This window comes from Salarias fasciatus, chromosome 5 (genome assembly GCF_902148845.1).
Source record: "Salarias fasciatus chromosome 5, fSalaFa1.1, whole genome shotgun sequence".
In the NCBI taxonomy this organism is placed as follows: Eukaryota; Metazoa; Chordata; class Actinopteri; order Blenniiformes; family Blenniidae; genus Salarias; species Salarias fasciatus.
The window spans coordinates 21,085,004-21,109,350 of record NC_043749.1 but is presented as its reverse complement, the minus strand read 5'-3'; the positions used below and the strand labels follow the sequence as shown (position 1 = coordinate 21,109,350).

The 24,347-nt window shown below is 42.1% G+C and overlaps 1 protein-coding gene across 3 annotated transcripts in view; it reads right to left on the bottom strand.

Annotated features, from left to right (window-relative positions):
• magi3b (membrane associated guanylate kinase, WW and PDZ domain containing 3b) overlaps nucleotides 1-24,347 on the bottom strand; it is a 129,080-nt gene that overhangs the window by 17,624 nt on the left and 87,109 nt on the right. For all 3 annotated transcript variants that reach the window (XM_030091415.1, XM_030091416.1, XM_030091417.1), the window contains exons 2-7: nucleotides 19,581-19,697; nucleotides 11,053-11,172; nucleotides 6,051-6,257; nucleotides 3,325-3,493; nucleotides 1,057-1,136; nucleotides 158-215 (exon numbers count right to left, since the gene is read on the bottom strand). In XM_030091415.1, coding sequence (XP_029947275.1) covers nucleotides 158-215; nucleotides 1,057-1,136; nucleotides 3,325-3,493; nucleotides 6,051-6,257; nucleotides 11,053-11,172; nucleotides 19,581-19,697 — 751 coding nt within the window. The remainder of the gene's footprint in view (nucleotides 1-157; nucleotides 216-1,056; nucleotides 1,137-3,324; nucleotides 3,494-6,050; nucleotides 6,258-11,052; nucleotides 11,173-19,580; nucleotides 19,698-24,347) is intronic.

Here is a 24,347-nt window from a genome sequence, read left to right as displayed (position 1 = left end):
GCACTTGTGCTCTGATCCCTCCGGCGAAAAATGCCTGTGTGTGTGTGTGTGTGTGTTATGTGCATCTTGAGGAGAAGTGGTGCGATAAAGCAGCGCGCCTTGTTTGCGAAGACGGCAACAGGAGTGACTGGAAATTAGTTACATCGATAAAACTTACTCGACGTAGTATGTGCCGTACTGCGGGTCGTCAATTTCCTCCCAGCCGTAAGGGAGCTCTGCGGAAAAGAAAGCAGTCTGCTATTGTGCTGCCGAGAGAGGGGAGCATGCAATATGACAGATTGGAAGAAAACAGAGGACAAGTATGGACAATATTTAGCATACACCGGGGAATTGTAATCTATCAGGCATACAGCAGTAGCTACCAGAGTGTATTTTCCCCATGACTGGGGCATTTAGCATAAAAGAGTAGGCATGAAAACAGCCTCCAATAATTTAGTCAACAGTCCCGTGGTTTTTAACAAGCGGGCCAGCTGAAATGGCTGATGTACGCCATGCCCTGATGAGCATATCAGGCAGAAGAAGAAAGGAAAAAAAGAAAGAGAGAGAGAGAGAGAGATGAAGAAAGGAACTCTCTTAATGCAAGAGAGAGCTTTGCAGTTGCTTTTCAGATGCAACACACCAACTAGCTTTTTCGTTAGCCTGTAAAAACCCATTAAAACCAGGCTGGAAGGGTCACACTCTTTCAGCCGTGGCCACTCTGTCTCTGCCTGCACTTAAGCCCACATTATCATCCTGGGGATACAAAAGCACGTCTGGAAGTCCTTTAAGTGGTCCCCAGCTTCAGATTTCAGGAAAAAAAGAAAAAAAAAATTAGACTTGAAGATTGTGATGCTTAGGATTACTTTTAGCTGATGTGTAATTTCAAACAGTGGTTCAACGCTCTTATTCTATCCAGGTCGGTTATTTGATTAATTGTGCAAAAAGGTGTGAAGGAATGGATCATGTAAAGTAGGGCAAGTACAAAAGAGGTATGCCCTCATGTAAATGCATGTGCAGTAGTTAATTGAATGAGTGCATGCTTGAGTAGACCAAGCTGAGCGGAGAAAGTCCACATACCGCCGTCCTCACACTTCTCAGGGGGCTTCGCCTTCTTCGCCAAGCGAGGGTCCAACCACGTGGTCGTCTTGGTATTGTGACTGCAGAGCGCAAAGAGCAGGCGGCAAATATCAACACTGACGACCTGAGCCAGCAGAGAAAACCTCTGCCGAGCCACGCACAGCCGAAAAAGGAACAAACCACAGCAGAAAAGTGGCAGCTGTGTTCTCCTTCATCATATGTTTTTTTTTTTTTTTTTTTTTTGTCAAGGGTTACTGGATTGATCAAAAACAAACATCTGATCCACCGGTTTGCGTTTGGCTGCCATGTTACCGTGGGTACAGCTCGGTGGCCTTTTCAAAGGGGAGAAAAAAAAAAAAACCCTTCGAATGTGAAAAATGACAAACTCATTTATCCTCAAATGTGTTAAACAACTGGGGTGTGTAATCAGTAGGAAAATCACAATGGTCTTCTGATATCTTCGGAGACAAGTGGCTTAGAGCCAAATATGAATAAAACACGCAGGCTCACAAACACAATCACGCGTACATGCGTGTACACCCGTGCACTCAAACACCTCTGAGAGGCCCGTTAGTGCCACTGCTGTTAAATCCAAGTATTGATTGGTCCAGTGAAAGAGCCTAATGTATCTTATTTAAAACCTCATATTTACAACATGCACCACTAAATAAAGACAAGAACTGAATGACCTGCAAACCAGACAATAAATCTTTCTGAATGTTTTTTAGTGATTGAATCTATTGAGCAGTATTTTCATAACCTGTGTGGAACAGAACAATATCTTTAGTATGTTACCATCGAAGGACAAGTGCAAAGAGGTTTCACATGAGTCATTCAAGCTGATAGATTTTCCTTTTTCAATGGAGCACAGTGTTAGCTGTTCTGGTTTATTCTTCACAAAACCCACCACGCATGAAACCCAAGAATCAAACCAAACACAAACCTGAGAAATACACAAACAAGACTTTCCCCCTTCTCCTCACATTTCAGCTAACAAAAAAGCTTTTTAAATACAGGATGCATCCTAATCCTAGACCAACCATAGATCACGCAGTGTTTCCCAGCCAGGGCTCTGGGACCACCCTGACGAGGATGATGTGATGGAAGTCAAATTTTCACCTGTCAAAGAAAATCGAAGACACTTTCTGGAATCTGGAGAACACCATGGAAACTAGTAGTTTCAAACTACTATCGAGAAGGCTTCGCTGGATGAGTTTCAGAGATCGGAGAAGGGGTGCATCCATATTTTCAGGTGGGGAACACTTGTTTAAGGTTAACTCATAGCATAACTTTAAAATATTATCAAATAGGAGCTTGGGGGCAAAAAGACGAGCATGCAGTTTGTCAGTTTGGATGCATTTGTGGCGTCTTTTATTTGTATTACATTCAAACCCTCTTAGGAATTTGAGTACTACTATTCCTGAAATTATATCTCTAAGAAATAATTAACCACCATCTGCGTTTCTGGTGGACTTCGAAAGCTTTACATTTGTACAGATTCTTTTGTGCTAATTAAGGTTGATGGAATCTTGTTTTTTTGGTTCCTCATGACTCTTGGAGGTAAAACTGAAGTTTTTTTTCTTTCCTTTACTGTTATGTTGTACGGCAATGAGGAAGTATAAAGCACAGAGTAAGACTTGACCGTTTTATGTGGAGAATATGCAATTGACAGTAGAGTGGTTCTGTAAACATGGCACCTGTCTGTGTGTGTCTGTGTGTGCGTGTGTGTGTTTTAAGGACTTTATTTCTCCACTGTTGTTGAATTGACACATGAAGTATAATCGAGACCTCCTGTTTATGAAAACACTTTGTAGAAAGGGTCCAGATGTCCTCAAGCTGTGTTGTTTTTACTCACAGTAAATTGTATCAAATGTTAACTAACATTACACAGTATGATGTTCAGTTGGTTTCTGTGATTCATGTGTTTTTTTTCTCTTTTTGTGTGTGTGTGTGTGTGTGTGTGTGTTTTTGTTGTTGTTTTTTTTAATTCAAGACATATTGTCTGACAGCTCAGGCTGGAATACATGCTGACAGCTAAATTGTATCATTGCTGAGTCTTTTTTATCATTTAATTCACTGCTAAGAATCAGAAAAAAAAAATTTCAAAGTTGCATTTGCACCTGTTTGAAGACACAAGCATATGGCATGTCTATTTGATTATTCGCCTCAGATTAATTGAGGGACATTTTTTCAAATTGATGTTCACAAGTTGAATAATACTAATACACTAATATTTGCTTGTGCTGAGCCCCAGGCTGTCCCACTCACTCGATGAAGTAGACCATGCCGGTCTCGGTGTAAGCCATCTCCCAGTTCAGAGGAAGAGGCTCCAGGCTGTCGTCACGGGGAAGAGAGCTCCATGTGCGGAAGTCCATCGTGCTGCTGGACTGAGTGTAACTGGGCACTGCTTTCCTCCACTCTGCTCCCTCTTTGTGCTCTAAAAGAAGAGAGAGAGAGAGACAGAGAGAGGATGGACAGGTTAAGGAGGGGTAAACAAAAAGGACACCAGAAAGACAAAGTGGAATTTTGCCTGCAGGAACACCTACAAACTCCCGTTTTCCTTCCCGCTGCAGGGAAAGAGGAAGGAGAGCTGGTGTCACAGGATTTGCATGTGAGTGATTGAACGTGTGTGCGTTGGCTTAAAGGGCTGTTTTGCATTTGCCGGAGCATACAGTGTGGAGGGTCGTGCCTCGTTCCCTGTGGGTTGAGATGATGGAAACGGGGATTCACATTGAAAGGGGCAGTGGGACCTTGGGGCGTTTTCTGTATGATAATTCTTTGCTGTTGCATTTCAAATGCGTTCTATTGCGTATGTAGACACTCCTCTTTAACGAGAAACCGCAACACAATGAACATGAAACGCGCAACAAAGGCTCCCCGAATTCACTTAGCACCCCCTTGCTTTCTCTCAGAAGACGGCTATAAAGGGATGAAACAGAAGTGCTTTTCATTCATTTCTTTTAATGTGGCACTAACCTTCTCACAATAGAGGATAATGCCAAAAGATCCTGCATGCAGCACAAAAAAAAAAAAAAAAACACTTTTATGCTTGTTTTTCCCAAATATCATTTTACCTGAATTCTACACTGAGACAAAATGCCAACACACAGCATCAGGATGTTGGTTATTTGCAGGTTCTGCAACACGTTCCTTTTCTGGTGCCTCCCTGGTTATGTGATCCACTCAAGCGCTTTCATTTTTAAAGAAACAAAATGCAGGTTTGAAGATGCTCTGTGTACTCTGCGCATGTAGATGCTTGAGGACTCAGCCCGAGGCTAGAGACGGCCCCCCCGAGGAAAGCCGAGGTCAACAGGAAGGTTGAAAGCAGGGTGAGGACCAATTCGCTGATATGAGCCAGATGGTGGGAAGATTCCGGTTCAGAAGAAGCTCGAGCAAAAGGTGGAGGAGTCTGCAGTAAAGGGTTAAGAGACTTACTGCTCACATTTTCCATTAACCTCTTTTTTCATTCAACCATAACTCTCTCCATCTATGGCTGGTCTGGGACGTCTCTGCCACAGCTGAGGCTGTAGTGGAGCAGTCACTTGTGACTGGTTCCTTTCCATAAAAAGAACTCCTGGATGTCTGGGCAACGTTTCGTGTTTGATTTCAATATGACAGAGCAGTTGGATAAACAGACGTTGGATTTCTGTGAATCCTTTGTACAGCTGAGCAAGCAGTGTTTGAGCCGTGACTGTCAAAACAATGTTTCATTCTGTAAAAAGTGTTTCCAGCTTGGACCCGCCTCAGCATCAACCCCTCCCCCATTCCCCCACTGAAAAACCCCAAGTATGGCACCTGGCATGCAGCCTATTTCTGCTACTGGACTGTTCTCCTTGTAAGAATTAAGGACAGATTTTCTCCTCGGGGGGGTTGACGGCCAGTCCTGATTGATCACTTACACTGTATCCTGCAAAGATGAGCCTTTCTCAAGGTGACCTGAGCTATAGGATGTCTGATCAGGACTGTAACAGTGATGTCAGGCGTCACCAAACGATGGAGTCAGTCTGGCGTCATGTCACATCCGTCGCAACGTCAAACGGACACTAAATACTTTTTTGCCATTTTTTTATTCATTATTTACAAATAATAACTACGCTGTCAGCATTAATTCTGGAAGTCATTACTTCCAGAGGTAATTGTGGAGCTCTATTTATGCAAAACCCCTGAAACTTTTGCTTTGAGCATTTCACTTGGTTCTTGAATCACCTCAGGGCAAAATTCACGACAGACATGAATTTTTTTTTGTCATGTGCCTAAAAACCTGTATTTCTTTCCCCAATAATACAAGGAATTTGCAATATTATTATATAGCTGAAATATAAATTTATCTAACAATAAAAAAGGATAAAGATTTAAAAAACGTATATTCTTTTTTTTTTTTCTTACCGGAATACCCTGGGATTAGCTTTTTATTTTTTATATATATATTTTTTTTACCTTCCTATATTTACTTTGTATTTACAAATCAAACTGAACAGAATAAATATTTTTCAGTAAATTTTTTGTTGTATACGTTTCTTTTTTTTTTTTTAATTAAATAATGACTAAAAAGCTGTTGGTCTTTCTCTTCTGTTCTGCCCATAAGTCTATTTTATACTAGGAGTTTCGATTTCTAAACTAATACAGGAATGGTTGGATATTTCTGATTCCTTCTCTGACATCAGGCATAAAAATGTGATCTTTTGTGCAGAATTCTCACTGCAGTTTGTCACTAATGAAAATATGAGGCAGAATAAAATGTGTCAATGCCGCCTAAAAATACTTCGACCTTGACTGGCAGACAAATGAGATGCAAAATGAAACAAAGCTTTTGAAGACGACATGTCTCTTTAAAATAAAGTGTCTCTATGCGCATTTTATTCTTTAAAGCACATTTAGATGTACTCAAAGTGCAGATCAAATTTAATGCAGTCTTTATACCTTTTCTAACCAGACGACCAACAGCTTCAGGACAAAGTCTGTTATTTCACATATGTGTTTGGGCATGAACTGACCGGGCAATCCATTGACCAGAGGAGGCCTCTCATCGTCGTCCTCCTCCTCCGGTACGACGCTGTCCTTCCTGTCCATCTTACTGACGGAGGTGGTGCGTTTCCTGGGGACCTCACCGCCGTAATCTTCGTCAAACAGCACCTGATCCACCAGGTCCGGCTGCACCAGGTTGGGCTCTGCTGGAGGCTTCGGGGTGCCATAGTAGTTACCTTCCAGAGGAAAAAGGAAAGGGAGGAAAAACAAAAACAAACTTAAATTAGAATCGAGCAGAAATTCATGTGAAGGTAGACGAGAAGGAAAAAGGCACAGTTTGCGAGATTTGTCAGAGATCATACACCATGCCAAACATGAGCCCAAATTACCAGATTTAAATAAAAAAAGATGCTCGGAATGTCACACGCCAACACCCAAGGCTGACTTTTTACAAGTTACAGAGGTCTGTTTCCTCTGCATGATTTCCACGTCTCTTAACCCCTTGCTTTGTTTTTCCCTCGATAACCGCACCACGGGGCTGTCATGACTCATGTAACATTCAAATCACTTCACTTGGAATTTGCCAGCAACTAATTACACTGATCATTGAATACAGCAATTATCTATCTCTCAGCTTGGGTTTTCTCCCTAATGAAGAAAGACCTTGTGTTACGGATTATAAATATTCAGTGGGATCACAGCACTCTGTAAAAAGAAAGGGGGGAGAGTGCGAAACTTTGTGAAATTATTTGCTCGTTTAGCGCAGGGGGTGATCCAACTCTGTATGGCTGGTGAGCGGTATGCGAAACTCAATTTAGACGTGGGATAAGTAATTATTCAACCTCCATTAGGATTATAAATAATGTGCATACCAATTTATATCCCTCCCGTTTATAATGATTATTTGTTTGCTAAATACTGCTCTGTCAGACGTGTTTACGCAAAATTATCAAATTAATTTTTTGGCAATCCCTTTGTAAGGTTAAATATTTACTTGGTTCCTACAATAGACAGTCATCAGATTGAGCTTAGTCAGCTATATCGAGATATATAATTAGATTAATTACAGAATACGGAGAAATACCGCTGGGAAATTGAGATCTTCAGCAGTTTAATTAGCTCCCACAAACTTGATCTCTTTTTGATTTGGACCCGCTACATATGGGACCGTGGTAATACCAATCTTTGATGTACTTAAGTATGAACATGCAGACTTCACAATTACAGCGCTGTAAGAGCAGCATTTATCAAGTCCAGATCTTTTTATAGCTTGATATAAAGAAGGAAAGCTGACAACAGCATGCATGCCAGAAAGAACAGAGGGCTCAGAGGAAAACATCACAGTTATTCCAGCAGCTTTACGGCGCGATACAGTAACGCCACAACAGCTTTTCTGATAAGTGAGCCCATCTTGAGCCAGGCCTCATCTCCTCAGGCATGACAACAACAATACGCAGCAAACTGGGTTAATGCAACTATGCTCATCTTTTTTTTTTTTTTTTTTTCCAAAGCAAAAAGGGAAGGTTGAGGAGGAGATGGAGGCAGGATGAAAGCCTGCCCCTCCCCTTTTGATGTGCTACTGGGTGTTTACTAAGCGACACTCATCCGCATTTGTCAAAGATGGCTTCATTAACAGGGGTGGCACGACGATACGAGGAAGAGATTGGGTCTGGTGGCTAATCCCCGCCTGTCTCCTGCCGCACGCTGACATTCATCAGCCAGATGCTACCTCTGTGATTAATTACTTACAAACATGTTGCTTGGCCCCTGATAAATGTGCGCTGCTGATATAGAGGTGTGTGAGAGCCGTGCGTCAGTGAAGATTTGTAACGCCATTTGCCATTATAAATGGAGGGAAGCCTCGTAAGCTGATGAGCAGGGAAGCTTGTCCAATGTTACTTGTGATCCTCGTGTCACGGGGTTGATGAGCCAGGCAGAGTGAGCCTCCTCTTTCAAAGTGTGTGCAAGCAATTTCATGGTGGGGGAGTCAGTTACTGGTAATGAAAAGATTCCTGTTGTCAAGGACACCGTGCATAAGCGACACAAGGTCACGAGCACTCTTTTGTCTTACAAGGATCATAAACAGACATTTACAAGCACAGAGCTGGATCCAACAACAAACACCCAATCACAACTCGGTGGATGGATTCTCACACTTCCTCTCGAATCCAATTTAATAACCATGTCTGTTTTCCTTCCTCATAAAAACTCGGACTCATTATCACAACAGGCATCCCAAAACAACGGGTTTGAAGTCAGCCTCGACTTGGCAGAGTCTTCCGCTCCCTGGTAGCAGATTAGAAATCATTTGTCAGGAAACAAACTCTGCACAGAATTGCATTTCTCTGGCAGTCTTACTGCCAGTTTTTGAATTTCACTGTTCATTTTTGAACTGGATGCTGTGCAGTGCTCAGACAGAGCCACCCACTGGAACTGGGAACTGGAAACAGAAAGGCACCGAAACCCAGGAAAGGCTCGGTGAAAATGCCCGGCTGCGGTGACCTACGTGTCTGCTTGCCAAGCAAAAGGACACAATCCAGACAAACATGAAGCGTCCAGCATGTACCTGACCAATAACAGAGAGATGCCTCCACATGTTCTGCAGAGATCTGGATGGAAGATGGAGAACTGATTGGCTCATTGACATCAGAGCGATTGATGAGTGAAGAAGTGGGTATTTAAACTGAAATTATGTGTACAATGCATTAAATGAGTGCGATAATATATTTTCCAAGTGGAGAAAAACGTTAAAGATGAACCATTAACGTAATGAGCATTCAGGCAAGTCATTTGGGGCTATTAACTAGACTATTATGATTAGCTAGGAATCGCATTAGCTTGGTACCTTGAGCACAGCTCACTTACTGTACACTCTGCTGGTAATTCATAAAGCTTTTCACAGAGGGAGGGAAACTCTGGTGAGCTCCATAAAAGGACACAAGATGTTGTTTACACATGTTTATTTCTATTTCGGTACATATTAAAAAAAAAAAAAAAAAAAGCGAATCAGCTCACAGTTACTTGTGGTTTCCCTTTCAGTTCACCGTGCAGTGAACAGATTGGCACATAGCAGCCATAGCAGCCCCGCTTGGCTTCTCATGGCTGTGCTTAGGAGGACAAAAAAAGAGGAGAGGGGTTGAGGGATTCCTCTCAGGGACTGAGTATGAAAAATCAGCCAACTTTTCACAAGCTAATCCACAAATCTGCACACATCCAAGGAAGCCCTGCTCTTTTACTGGAACAGGAGTTTCCACTGGGAATTGAGGAGCTCAGCATGTGTCTATTTCAAGTCTCTATTAAATGCTATTCCTTACTCTTCTTCCCATTTCTCTGTCTCTAACCCACAGTGAACCTCCTGAAAGGTGCAAATCCCGCATGGCTTCACCTCACAGATGAGGGACAGCTTGTGGGTGACTTGGCAGCTCCTGAAACCCAGTTTTTGAGCTCTTAGACGATCAACACGAGGAAGGGCGGGATTAGCTCTGTGTGGATTGGTGTGCAGCTGTGTGCTCTTATAGCATGTGTGTGAATGTAAGTGTGTGCATGTGTGAGCCTCACGTCGTCACTTCCATCATGCCATGAAGTGGGAATGACACTTCATCTCAGGGATCCTCAACACGCCCAGATTACTTTGTATATTAAATACGCGCTTTATCTCTTTTCACATGCACACAAGTTCTACAATACTGACGCAGAAATGTACCTGAGCACATAAAGATGAAGCCATTTCCAGGTCCGCTTGCTGAGGATTTCGCTTTATCTTTTAATTCTACATCTTATAGGAGGCACAAAGTGTAGCTGAATGAGACCGAGCTAACGGCGCACGGATGGTCGATTTCATAGACCAGAGGTTGCCCCTCGAACATTTACAAAAATCCTCTTCCATTTCACAGCAGCTTGGATTTGCAGGAGGAAAGAATGAGCTTAAAAAGAGCTGGGAGATTATCATGTTATTGCCATAATCATTGTGCAATGTGAGAGAAATCCTCCATTCCAATCCCTTCATGACACAAATACACTGAGACCGTCTGACTTTCCAAGACCTCTGAATGCAGGGCAACCGCTTACTCTCCGTTGTAGTATTTAAGACGGAATGGTAAATACTTGGCTAGTCATCTGTTTGCCAAGCTGAAACATCCCTTGTTGTGTAAACTCCTTACCAGAAGGAACATGACTGAGCTTTCCTACTTGTAAAATATCTGCCTCAGCAGACATGTTTACTTTGCAAAGGTGCTGCCAAAGGAACGTTTATAAGAAAAAAAAAAAAAAAAGACTTCTTGAAAGGAGAGGAGTTACTGTACTTAGAATTCAGTTTCAAATTTTCATCGCAGTGGATGAGCCGGAGCTTACTCCCTGTGTCTGCGGGAGGAGGAGAGAGGGAGAAAACGAAGGAGGCTGATTTATCCCATGAATAACGCATGACCTGTAAGTAAGAACACAAGTGGGTCCCCTGATGTGTGACTGTGCAGCCAGACGGTGGGATCAGCAGGTTCACTGGTTTACATAAGGTCACCAGCAGGTACTATAGCTGCCTGCATGTTCACACGCTATCGTGCGAATAAGCAGACTGCAGGAGGAAAAGCAGATAAAGTGCACTGTCAAAAACACACTTGTGTATTTTATTAAAACAGCTTTTCTATAACGGTTTGCAAAGGTTTTGAAAACTGGAGGTTACAATAAGTCTAAAAGGTCTGTCTAAAATAAATTTATTGTCTTTTTGGCTTGAAAAATATTGGGATCTCTGACTTATTTTGAATTGAAACGAGAGGCACTCATTCCCAGGATCTGTGAGTATTGCTGCTCTTCTGACTGTCACTTCCAACAAGTCTTTAATCATGTTTCACTGATCAATACATTTCGTCCCGCTCGTCACATTCCACTATGGCGGGCTGTTAGTCATAATAACTGTGAATATCGAGCTTACACTCACTCCATAATAGAGAGCTGTCAGTGTGAATCACGCATGTGAACGCGTGCAGCTGGGAAGGCACACAGATCGTCTCGACACCCAAACAGTGCAGCGACACTCACCGTCGTAGGTCCCACTTTCTAGGAGAAGACCGCTTTCTTCCAGGATCCTGAAGTCTCCAACACTGATGAAGTTGTAGTCAACTCCTGGCACCTCCCCTTCTCGAGGAAGCCGCGTGGTGCCTGGAAAAGACACAATTCAACTCCTCAAAGATTTGCACCTGTCTGTATGGAGTCTGCATGGTTTAACGGTTTGTGTATGAGTTTTCTCCGTCTATTCTGGCTTCCTATTATTATTATAACTGTGAATGTAACTGGTGACCTGTCCAGGGGGATTTCCTGTTGGGATTGGCTCGGGTGAAACGATTCTTCATCTCCTTATTGCCGTCTCTCAGTGCAGCAAGAATCATTATAAACGTGGCTGATTGACATATAAATAAGTCTTGATCCAAGAGCTCCTTCACTGCACACATTTTTACAGGATTCCTTATTTTCTATTCCCACGATAATGATGATCCAGCTTGTTTCAGTGTTTTGTGATCTAATTCTGTACAAGACTGCAGCACTTTTTTCTTTCTTTCTTTTTTTTTTTTTTTCCCAAAAGCGTGGGTATCTCATTTTGGAGCAAAAATCCAAAAAAGACCTTAGTACCATCCTGTGAGGGATGGATAATTGATGAAGGCCTGCCGAGCACTGAGGGCCATAATTCATTTTAATCCTCGATGAGTAACTGCAGCTTCTGCGAACAAGATATTATTGGGAGCTTTATGATGTATGTACTCACTGCAGTTAAAAAGCAGAAAACACCAGAGTAAATTAAAGACGTGAATTATGAAGGGAAGCAATGAGTTGTGCAACCTCCTGGTGTGGTTTAAGTTAACTCCGGCCCACGAAGGGCAGCGTGAATGCAAATGACACGAGGGCACACCGAGTGCAGATTTTTGCTCCTGTGGTGAAGCCACAGTCTATTCCCTTACTGATGGGAGCCTTTTCTTTTCTATTCTAGAGGATGAATAACAGAAGGCAGAAACGGACACCAAATGATTACATTAGCATAAGGATTATGTAAACCTTATTCCATGAATAAATAAGCGGGAATGTGCCATAATTGCAGTCGGGGTTAATTAGGTGGCATGTCACCAAACTTGTGAACGCCAAAGAAATAAGTGCAACCAAAAGGGACGGAGCGAGCCGAGGCTGAACAAAGGACGGAACGGGAACCAATCATTACAGCTGCATTTCATGGCGGTCCCCATCACCTAAACTGACCCGCGCTTATGGAGCAAACACATTAGCTTTGAATCTTCTCCAGGGTTGCTGGGAGGACAGTGAGGTGAGGGTAAGTGGACGACTGTGGGGTGGGGGGGGGGGGACACCCTTGGAGGCCACCAGTCAATTGCTGAGGTTAATATAAATAGTTATTTATATTCAGGAAAAAAAAAAAAATAACAGGCAATTTGAAATTTCAAATGAAGCAGATTTCGGTGTCAGAGGAAACCGGAGCACGTCGAGGAGCCCTGCAGCAGAATGTGGAGAAGATGCAAAGAGCGAGACAGAGAGAGAGAGAGAGAGAGAGAGAGAGAGAGAGAGATGATACAAACTCAACATGGGGGGGAAAAAAAAGATGATCAAGTGAGGCCAGGAACGTCTTGCTGAGAGATGAGTCACAAACAGACTGTGTGTCAGGATCAGACTTTAATGACTGAATATTCCTCCACGTTTCTAAATTCAACAGTCGTGTCAGAGACAGCAGCGCTTCGTTAATTAAACTCTAAAGTGAATTATCCTCTGTTAAATGTAAGAATGCATATGCTCTATTGAAATGATCTTATATCATATGTAAACATAACAATTCAATTCATGCAGAAACTGTTAAGTATGTTGTTGCATATTTATGTGTTTTTCTTTTCTTACATTTGCATGGTCTGTGCCAATTAACAGTGAAACAACAGCTCTGTAGTTTGGCCCCTGGCCTATTAAATAACTTTATGTTGCAATTCCCTTTTGTTTTTCAACTCTTATATTTTCTCCTTAATTGGACTGTGACAGCTTCTCTCTGCTGGTACAGAGAAGTAATAGCACAGTTTGGCAGGGGTGGGGGGGTGGGGGGTGGATGACAAAGAAACTTCCTTCCCCCGCCCGGCTTGATATCACAGTTTGTGTTACCAAAGCAGTTGACATTGCGTTGCGTGTGAGAATGCCAACCTCTGCTGCTTCTCATTACCAACGTGTCTGCTTGCTCGCTCTCGGCTTTGGTCCCTCAAAAATGTCCCCTGTAGCCCAATTACTTGAGCCACAGTGATGTACCTGCCAAGGCTCTCCCCCAGCCATCATCCTGGATGTCACACCCATATATACCATAAGTGTCCTATTGCGGGTCGGTCACCAGCCATATAATGAGGCTCTGCTGAGCTTTTGAGGGTCCAATAGAGTGAAAGCAACAAATCTTTATAGCCACAATTTTTTGAAGGATCATGTCAGGCTTTTCTTTCAGGCAAGGCCAGTGACAGACGTTGGAGACAATTCCTTCAAAGACGAGTAGATATGCTGCAGTTGATTCTGGAGGGCGGGAATAAAGACGCTTTATCAAAGCAAATAAAGATTTTCTGTCGGTATTAAAACGTTGTCCAGTGGGAAATGATTTGGGCTGAAGCATTGCTGGAATGGGAGGGCGTGTAACAGTGTCGGAATAGTCTGACATTTTGGGAAGTACACCATCTTGCTGAGTGTTAGGAAGGATCAATATACGTTACTCTCAGCCTGTTCTCGCCCGCAGCTCAGATTAAACCCGGCATAAAAGATGGAAACAGAGAAGAGTGGCTAGCCCGGCTCTGTTCAAAGGCAGGAAATCTGCCCACAGGTACCAGAAACTCTGACGCTCAATAATTAGCATATTATATCCTCTTTGTTGAATCTGTACAAAAACTAAAGAGTAAAAACTGCTGCTTGACTGGCAACCTCAGAAAGATGACAAGACTCCAGAAAGTAATTATGCGCTCTGCCAAGGAGAGTTATCCAGCGCATACACTCTCCAACAGTAAAGATTAAACCAGCAAAATATAATTAGTGAGCTTCAGTAGTGCTATTATTTAGATTTGTTCATTAGTACTGAGCCTGTTTTTCCTCTTATGCCCCTTTCTAAGTAGGCTGTCTCCACACTGTAACTTTATATTCACCATACAATTTAAAAAAAAAAAATGTAGTGCTCAAAAATGTACATATTTATATTTTCATTTACTGGCTATGCACACCATTTAGGGAATATACTGGAAAGCACAAGCATTTCTTTGTGTCAGTGCCTCTGTGTTGATCTTGAACTGGAGCAAAGTGTCACTTTAGTCTTGCGAGGTTTCACTGCAGTCTGCAGAGACCTATTTTTTTCTGAGCTGAGAGGATGTCACGACGGGAACGTCAGAGGTAGTCAGTCAGAAGTGACAGGCTGTAAATTTAACATGGTGATTTTGCGCAAAGTTTCATGATGGCACTTGACGGTGAAAAGAAAAAGGAAAAAAGGGGAGAAGTGAAAAGGAGGATTATTACAAATCCAAATTGAGTTAAGAGAAGACAGTGAGCAAGCTGTGTCACACGGCATGCTGTATTGATGACGTCATGCCGCACAATATTTTAACATCTATTAGGAAATACAATTAAAATTGTAGCTTTGACAAACATTATGTTATCTGAGAAACACACAGAGCAGAGGCAAGATGAGCTGAAAGACAAAAGGAAATCAGATGTCGAAACTTATTAAGTCAGAAGAGAGGTCACAAGGCGTGACTGCACGTGCATGGCATGCCCTGATCAGTCCCTGAATTTCTTTGTGCGATTGCCTGCATTGCTGGAAAATGTGTGACAGGGAATTTGTGAAAGATGAAACTATTTCTGGGCATCTTTCATCTCAGCAGGGAGTTGGAGGGCTGCAGGTGACCCTCAGCTCTCTGCACTTCTGGAAAAAAAAAAAAAAATCCTCCTCTTCAATCTTTTTTTTCACACCACATGCGAGCCTTTGGTAAGAGTTCAAATGTTAAGGAGCCCGTCCCAAGACCCAGTCAAGGAGAGCAAGACCACTGTGTCCTCATAGACCAGACAGGTCTTGTCTTTCTGTTTCAAATTTCTTGTTTTTTCCCCCCTCATTTCTTCCTCTCAGTCCTACACCCCATGAATGCATTCTCTCTCTTTAATATGAGATGAATGAGAACATGTACAGACACCCCAACAACTGTGGCAAGAAAATGGCCTTATGTCTTTACAGGACACACAACAAAACTTCCGTCGTCAGCTACGTGAGAGTAACACTTTATGTGGCTGAACTTAACTGAACTTGATGACTGGCAGCGTGACAGAAGCTAATTATTTTACTGGCAATGAGCTTACCCCTTGTTTATCATCATACTGCGATGATAAAAAATACTTAGCTAATTTTCTCGCCTTGCAAAATTCGGTGATGCACCACCACTCCCTCAATCTATTCTGCAGCAGGTAGGTCGCAGACGTATTGATTTCCCACAGCGAGAGAACGACTTTTTTAAATTTCAGTGACAAAAAGATGAGGAGCCGAGCCTGTGTGTCGCACAGCTAGGAGGTAAAGCTACAAAAGCAAAATAACTGCAGCGAAAGCAGGAGAGTGAGTTTGGGGAGTTGAAAAGAAGCAATAGACAAGCTCATTACTCAACAAGCGCCGAGTCCTGTGGCTGTATTGCACTGTGGTCCAGTGCACTTAATGTCAGTCCCAGACCTAAACTGATTCCTCCTCACTCACCTGCGTGTCAGAAGTTCCGACATTTATAAGATAATATTGGCTTAAACTCTCCTGAAAATGAGTACGCGTGTCTCAGCAAGATTACCTGTGAGTAAATTAATGAATGCATTCTAAAACTTTTTTTCTATGAGAATACCAAAATAGAAATAAAACTGAGTGTGTAAGGAAAAGCTGAAAACAGTCTTTAGGATGAAAAAAAAAAGTTTACAAAAAGGCAGGCAAGAGGTAATTGAAACAGAGAGAGATGGAAAAGTACAACAGAGAGGGTGAAGGATGGGAGGCTGAGAGCGAGGCTGTGAATGATGGAAGTCCCGTCACTGCGCCAGCCTCGGTCTCCTGCTCATTAAGACGGTAATTCAAGCAGGGGATTAGAGAGTGAGACTCATGCAGCGAGCCCACCGGCTGCCGCTGATGAATGGTGGTTAAAGGCCGTAAAGTCCGAATGACCATCGCCGTGGTACGTGGGAAAAAAAACAAAACAAAGCCACGGTGCACGTGATAGCTGAAGTGAAGTGTGCGCGCAGGTGAATGCTGTGGGTTGCAGGGAGCAGGGCGAGCGGGCGAGCAGGTGAGAGCAGTGGGAGAAGAAGGCCGCGGAGTTAAAGGAGAAAAACACTCATGAAGTCTGTAATGAACTTCCGTCTATTCACTGTAACTGACCCAAAATACTCCCCGTGCAATTGAGCTGTGAGAGGAAAAATTCGATATGAACTCGGGAGGCTGAACTTCTCTGCTAAGAAAACAACAGAGAATGTGAGTGGCGGGCCTGCCCAACTATGTGAAAGACTCCCTATCTCTCAATGATAAAGAATACTTTAAAAAATTCCTGGATCCAGACAGTGATCCGGATTATCACCAAAATGTAATGGATTCTAAGTTAGCCCAAGACCCACCTTTCCACAAAGTTTAATTGCAATCCGTCCATAACTTTTTCCGTAATGTTGCTAACAGACCAACCAACCAACAAATCGACGAGATTCCATAACCTCCTGGAGGAGGTAATAAGTAAAGGGAAAGAAAGTTGAGTGTTGTAGTGGTTAAAGCTCTCGTCTCATATCAAGACTAGAATTTGGCACTCAGAGAGCGCAGACCTCCGCCACAGCTCAAATCAGTCACCAACAACAATAAGAACACCATATATAATAAAAAAACACTTTATTTCTCCCCAACACAAACAATGTATGGGAGAAAGCTGTTTGTCGCATGTTCATATCTCAATGTGTTGCCTCACAGTGACTGACACTCTGGAATCCCCCTATTTTTGTCTGTTCTGGATCCTGGTATCCGGAATACTTCCGTGATCTGGATCAGTAGCTGATATCTCTTAGAGTCATTGAAGAAATTACATAGTAATTTTTTGCTAAGCCCCCTTGTCATTTATTGTTGAGTTATGCCCAACTATGTCAAAGACTGCCCTATCTCTCAACGATAAAGAATCCTTTAAAAAATTCCTGGATCCAGACAGTGATCCGGATCATCACCAAAATTTAATGGATTCTAAGTTAGCCCAAGACTCACCTTTCCACAAAGTTTAATTGCAATCCGTCCATTACTTTTTCCGTAATGTTGCTAACAAACCAACAAACCGACGTGATTACATAACCTCCTTGGCGGAGGTAATCAAGAAGTTTCCTGGCCTTGCGGTATGGAGTTTGCATGTTCTGCTTGTGCATTTGTGGGCTTATCACTTTCCTTCTAACGCATCAAACATCTAATATTCGAACATACCGGTATATTATTTGCTGTGGAATCCTTCATGATAATGCGCCCAAGAACCACAAGCAGAATAAAGAGTTGCATTGATGAACGGGTGGATGATATGGTATGTTCGAGCTGTGAGAAAATTCCTTCCCACCCAAGACAAAAATAACAGATGAAATTAAATATACACGAAAGGTAAGCAGCTTACTTCTCGAGAAATTTCACACTTGTGCATGCAGGTCCCGTCTGAGCGAGGCAGAGCCACTTCCAGCCCCGAGGGCTGAGAGAGCCGGGATGTCACTCGTTTGTGACGGAGCTGCGCCTGCGAGTCTGCCATCGCCTCAGGAGCAGTTGCTCTGCATGTGACTAAAACCTTGACTCCTCTCAATTATGGCGTTCCTTTGAGCGGAGTCAGTCTTCAAGAGGACGTGGCAAATATTTAGGTCAACACATCTGTGTGAACATCGTCACTGTTTCAGAATTACAGACTCCGTGTCGGAGTCGAGCCTCCCGTTGGAGCAATTTTACTTCTTCAGTTCTCTGCATCATTTGGCGCTTTTGAAAAATCGTCACGCTGTGTCTTTAGAGAGGTTGCAACAGAGATGTTCTAAAATTTTACAAAGTCTTCCAAAATTTAAGATGAAAAGGGAGGGAAAAATATATTTCTGTTTCTAACCAACTTACACTAAACAACAGTGCTCAAAATCCAGGTTGGGACTTCATCGCAATTGATATTATGTAGTTTGAATGTTTGAATAGTCTTCACATGTTCATAGGAATGTAAGTCAGACGCACACACACACTTCTTCAGATAGTTGGAATTCCTAACATTAAGTCAAGTCACGTCACTTCCTCTGAAAAACTAGATATATAATCATAAAATTCCAACAATGCAAGTCAGGCTTGAGTGGAAGTCTTGATCAAAACTATCAGAATTATATAATACATAGCTCAAGCTGCATTTCATTCATGAAAACGGTGTAACTTTATTCGCACACTGGCACATTACACTATCACGGAAAGTATTTTGTTCACAAATTCAATTAATCATTATTCAAATTTAAATGTAGGTGGCTTTGTTTCTAATTTTGAAGCTTTCAGTGCTTTCAGGAAGAAAAAAAAAATCAGCATTCAAGCTTATGAAAACCATTGAATAACCTCAAAGAAAAAAAAAATAGAGAGAGAAAAGGGTTAGGTAATGCAGGAGCATCAGACTCGCAACGTGTTCTTTTCCCTCCTCGGCTCCTGGAAAGTGGCATTTACCAGTGACAGATTTCTCTCTGCATGTCAAAAGCAAATTGAGCCCGACTCGTTGACTTCGTTTACCGTTTGACGTCATGAAATATTTGCGGCCTTTATAATTTTGCTGAGCACTATTCCCTTCAGAATGTTCACTGTTGATTAGAGCAACAGTTGTTTTGCAATAGCAATACTAGATTTAAAAGATATCGCAATCAATGCACATTTTCATTAGGTATGAATTACTAGTACTCTGAAAACCCACACAGCTGTCGTTTATTGCATTGGTTCTTGGCAGTCCACAGTTGCAAACCTCTTTATTTACCACTCCATTACTGATTTCAGCAGAGAATAATAGCTGGTGATGGTCCCGCTGTGTAGAACGTCAGCCAGGGAAAACGCAGCAATCAGAAACATGGAGGGGGAAAAAAAGGTTATATATGGAAAGAATTTCATTTTGATCGCTGTGATGATAGGGTACAAAAGTAAATAAATTAGATGAGGGTTACGGAAATGTCCTTGGCCTGGTTGCTATGGTGATAATGAAGATGGAGTGTGTGGGTGTGAAGTGTGTGTTTTTTTAGATTGTGACAGAGAGCGGTGAGTGAATGACAGTGCACAAGTGGGGCAACTCTGTGTGTGTGTGTGTGTGTGTGTGTGTGTGTGTGTGTGTGTGTGTGTGTGTGTTTGTGTGTAACACAATGACTCTTGTGAGATGGATTTCCAGCTGTGTGATACAGAACATACTCAAAATGACCAAAAAGTACTTAAAAAAAAAAAAAAAAAGTAGCGTACGCGCCCTGACAGAGTGCTATACTCTACATTCCTGGTTTGCCCGGTTTTAGGCAGCGTGAGTGAAAAATGCACATCCAGCCCTGTGTGGCGTACTTACAGGGGATGGTGCGTAGGTAGAGGTTGTCTCGTATGATCTGTTGGAGCTTGTGGTCCAGCGAGCCCTTCTGAAACTGCAGACTGAGGTAGTGGCGCAGGTCCGTGTTTAATACTTTACCTGCAACAACAGAAGCAGAGGCAGGGAGGGTCAATAAAAACATGGTGGCACTCTCTCTGAAGAGTTCATGCCTAAAAGGAAATCAATTCAAGTGGCATGTACCCTCGCAAAGTGATCGATACCTCTGAGCCGGATCAGACTGTTTTTCCACTTGACAGAACGATTACCCATTTGAAGTATGGGTGTTTAATTTTTTTCTTGTTTTTTTTTTTTTTCATATCTCGGCAGATATTGAGAGCCTCATGTACAAATGAATGTTAAAATGAATTAAAATCTCAGGGACCGGGCAAAGCATTGCACAATTTGAAAATAAACATAAATTGCGTGTTTTTACATATTATAACAATATATGAACAGACTCATGTCTAAACTCACAGTCACAGAGAGAACATGCAAACTCCTTCATACACAAATACAATAAAGATGATGCAGAAATCTTGTGATCTGTGTTGTCTAGAGCCAGATAAAGCCAATTCCACCTGACATTCAGCAAAGGCAGGAAAAAGCCCGGCCAAGTCACCAGTAAGAGGACAAACACACCACACACACTCCTGCCTACTGGCAACTTAAACTCAAACTCACATCCTAAAATCAACAGAGAAGCCAAGCAGGCAGGGATTGTGCAAACTTGACACAAAGAGAAAAACTCTACAATAGAAAAAAAAAAGAAGAAAGAAATAAAACTGTGGATATCAGTGCCAACCTCTGAAGAAGAACCACAGTGACATTGTTGTACTTTAAATGGCTTGAATCACTTCTACGTAACAAACATGCCGCTAATGACAAGCAGGGTGCAACAATTCAGAGCATTAATTACTTTTTGATCTACTGAAACAGATAATCTCATATAGTGTGTAAAAGATAAGAATAAAAACACGAAACACATAAAAACACTGCACACCATGTCATCTCAACAGCCGGAGCATAAATGTGTAACAAGAGAAAATGCAGCAGGAAAGGTTGAAGGTTGAGTGTGAGAGAAAACCCACACAGGTAGGGGAAAACATGGAAACAAAGCAAGGTCATAACCAGGAGCACAAGCTTCACATATCTCAGTGAAGTACTGATCAATTGTGAGTCTTCTGAAGATTATGACCTTGATTGTAAAACATTAAAAAAAAAAAAAGTATTCATGAAAACACTGACAGACATGTAGGTAAACACTCAAAATTCATGGTGAGCAAAGTGAACCAAGCTGACAAACTCATTTAAAACATAATAATCTGGGAACACCACACACTAACACATGTTTAACTGATTGCTTGAGCCCCTTTAAATTCACCTTTAAATTCCAGTTTATGAGAATTGGTGCAGAAGGGAAGAACAAAGGTAACGCAGATAATTATTCTGTGGTCCCTTCAATGAAATCCTCTTCAGCCATTATTAAATATTATTTTCAATGAAGAGAAAGGGGTTACAGGGACGTTTGGAATAGAAATGCTCCACAAATTGAGTGTAAAACTCTATTAGACTGCTTGTCGGACTGTTTGGATTCTTAGTGACGTTTTCTTGTTGAAAATACCAGAACAATCCTGCAGTGACAGATGACGGATGCGGAGTGCATACTCAGCTCTCTTTACAGTTTTAAACAACCTCACACAAGCCTCAAAAACTTTCCAACAAAGACGTGCAATGCCACAACCTCAAAAAGTGAGGCGCCGGAGATTTTCATAAGCAAATCTGAAAAGATTTTGCCTTTGCTCTCGGTTCCCAGAAGCCTGTGTAAAAACAAAGGAAGTTCATGCAAAGTTTGAGGGAGCCGAAGACTTCAGAGTCGTCACACACAAGCAGGGAAAAAAAGTTTTTCTCTGAAATAACATGATGAGGAGTTTGGAAAACAGGAAGAGATCTTCCGTGTCTTCGTGCCCTCAGCTTCCTCATCTCTCGACAGAAAAAGGGAAAGCAGGCTTTGAAAGAGTCTGACTACAGGGAAGTAATCACTTCATCCCACATTTCCCCGTTATTCTCTCTCCTTCTCTCGTTCCCTCTCTTCTGCGCATGCAGACCAAACTCTGCTCAGCATGACTCTCCTCTGCATCGCAGCGAATACCAATCAGCAGGACTAAAGACGAAACTCTTGCTACTGTAGATGTACTGTACTCTATGTACTAATAGAGCGGGGAGTTGTACTTGACTATGCAGGGATGATAGAATAATGATGAGCTCTGGGAATATTTCCGTAAGCTTCCTCTCCCCACAAATCCTCTTTTCCTTCTCAACTCGTGGCAGAAACCAACACAGACCATTATTGTGACGGCACTGGTATTTTGTCTTCTGAACTTACTCGTGAATCAGGTTTTGGATGCTGACTCACGTCTAAACGCTCCTCGTGTCCACAGACCAAGGCTCAGGCTGGAACCTTCCTCCCGGCCTTGCCCCTCGTATCTCCTGTGTCTCCAGCAAGGCTCTTTCAGTTACCTCCATACGTTGTACCGAGCCAGAGCCACAGCATTCAAACAGGTCAGTTTCAACACAGCCGCTGACTCCACCTCCAGCAATATGGATAAAGGTCTTCCCTTAGAAAACAACGCCATTGTTCCGAAACCTGGGGCCAAATTAATTGCTTTACGATCTGCAGAAATACTTTTCAAGGATTGGAATCGATTTTGCTACCAGCAGGGAAAAACAAACCATTACTGTGGAATGAATGGAAATTCTTCTAGTTTTAATGGGTCGAACATGTCACGATGACTCCTCGCTAAATAAACTTGCTGTATTTCATATCATGAGTGTTTGTTGTCAATGCGGTGGGAATAATACGTCTAAATCTATGTAATTTCTAGCAGAGTAAAATAAAGAAAAAAAGCTGCTGCTTTTCCTAATTTTTAACCAAACTAATTTGCAGAAATGAAGATATTTGCACCACGGTATGCGTGGTATTCTAAACCTTGACCTCATGAATACATGGAATTCAACACTATAAGTGTTTGGAAGTGTGTGCTTCAAATGGTTCAGAAAGGTTTGCCAATGTCTCTATTCCTCCGATAGCGTATTTCTTTGAGTCTGTGCTCGGTGTATTTCCTCCTCAAGGTGTCATCCATGTTATGTGCTTCCTGAAGTGTTGGGGATTTATTTGTTTCAGCAGTTTCTTGGAGAACTACAGCTACAGATCGAATCAATCAATTAGATCAAATATTACAAATATAGCTCTTTACAAAAAAAAAAACAAAAGGTACCCAAAGTGCTTTCCAACAAAGCCACATGACAGTACAGGAAAACAGCTCATAAAACACAGGTGATTTGGGCTTGAAATTGTGTGAGTAATATAGGATATTTATCTTCATCTGTTTTTTTTTTTTTTTTTTTTTTTTGGGAGGGGGTTCCCTGTGCTCGTCTCGATAGCATTTAATACTACACCGCACACTGAGCCTTTAATTGAAGGCTAACTATATATTTCAGATGATGACACTCTGCCTCAGATGACGAAAGAATGGCAACATCTTCTCGCAGCGGTCTCGCTCTCCCTCCAGCACATGTGCCCACCGTCACGACTCAGAAATCAATAGTCCACAATCCTCAGTAGTACTGTACTGTGATGCTACCAGGTGTGAATGTGTCAGATTGCAACACAGTGGAGTGGACATGCTCAATCACACTTCCTCTGATTAAAAAAAAACAAAAAAACAATGAAAACAGAGAGAGAAAGAGAAAGAATCTGTTCGCCACTGACTGCATTACAAGTATACAACAAGTCCAGTACTACAGTATGGTCTTTGTGGCTTCCCAGGTCCTGTCAGAGGCTGTTAGTGAGTCTGTCACATCACACAAGTTCCTCATTCCTCCTCCCAACAGATAACGCCGCCATTGTAGCAGGCCTCATTTTCCTGTGACAGGGGTTCAATGGGCTCCATTGTGCCCCATCAGCCGTCCCCTCAGTTGTAAGTTATTTCCCCACAGCTCGCCAAGAAGATGGACATGCTGTCCTGCGAACATCATCTAGCTAGAGAACATGGGGTGAATGTGGCCCCATTGCTGTTAAAACACATTCATTACGACTCCTAAGTAAAATTTTCATTTTATTATCTTTTTTCACAGTTCAACTTATTACTCTCTACTGCAGCCGACGCAATGGCAGGACACTGCACCTAATTTACTCCTTTAGTTATGTCGTGAGGTCTGTTCTCAGGCGTTGCTAAAAAGTCCAATCAAACAGACGGATCCTCTTTAAATGAGGAGTGTGCTCCCCAGTCTTCCACTACAGCCTCTCGTCTCCGTTCCTCTAATCATGCGCCACACATTTCCGGCAGTGCAGGAAGTCATCAGATCTCTTCATGAAGCTGCGGGAACTTCATCATTTTTTGGTTTGGCTGTCAATAGACTCAAACTATTTTTGCTTTATCACAGCTTCATTGTTTGGCTGGTGCATGCATGTCGGAGGACGCGCTATTGTATCGTTTCACATTTTATCCACGGTCAACAATTTTCTGCATGGAAATGCATGGATTTTGGCTTTTGTTGCATTTTTTTTGTAAGGAGCTGAAAATAAAGAAATTGAATGAGACAAGATGTTTGAATGTATTTTAACAATACATTTTTAAAAAAGACCTTGTACAAATAGTTCAATAATTTCCTGTTTTCTAAACTCTTCATCAAACTCCATCATAAAAAAAAAGACAGTAGCATTCATTCTATGGTGTTCATTGTTACTGC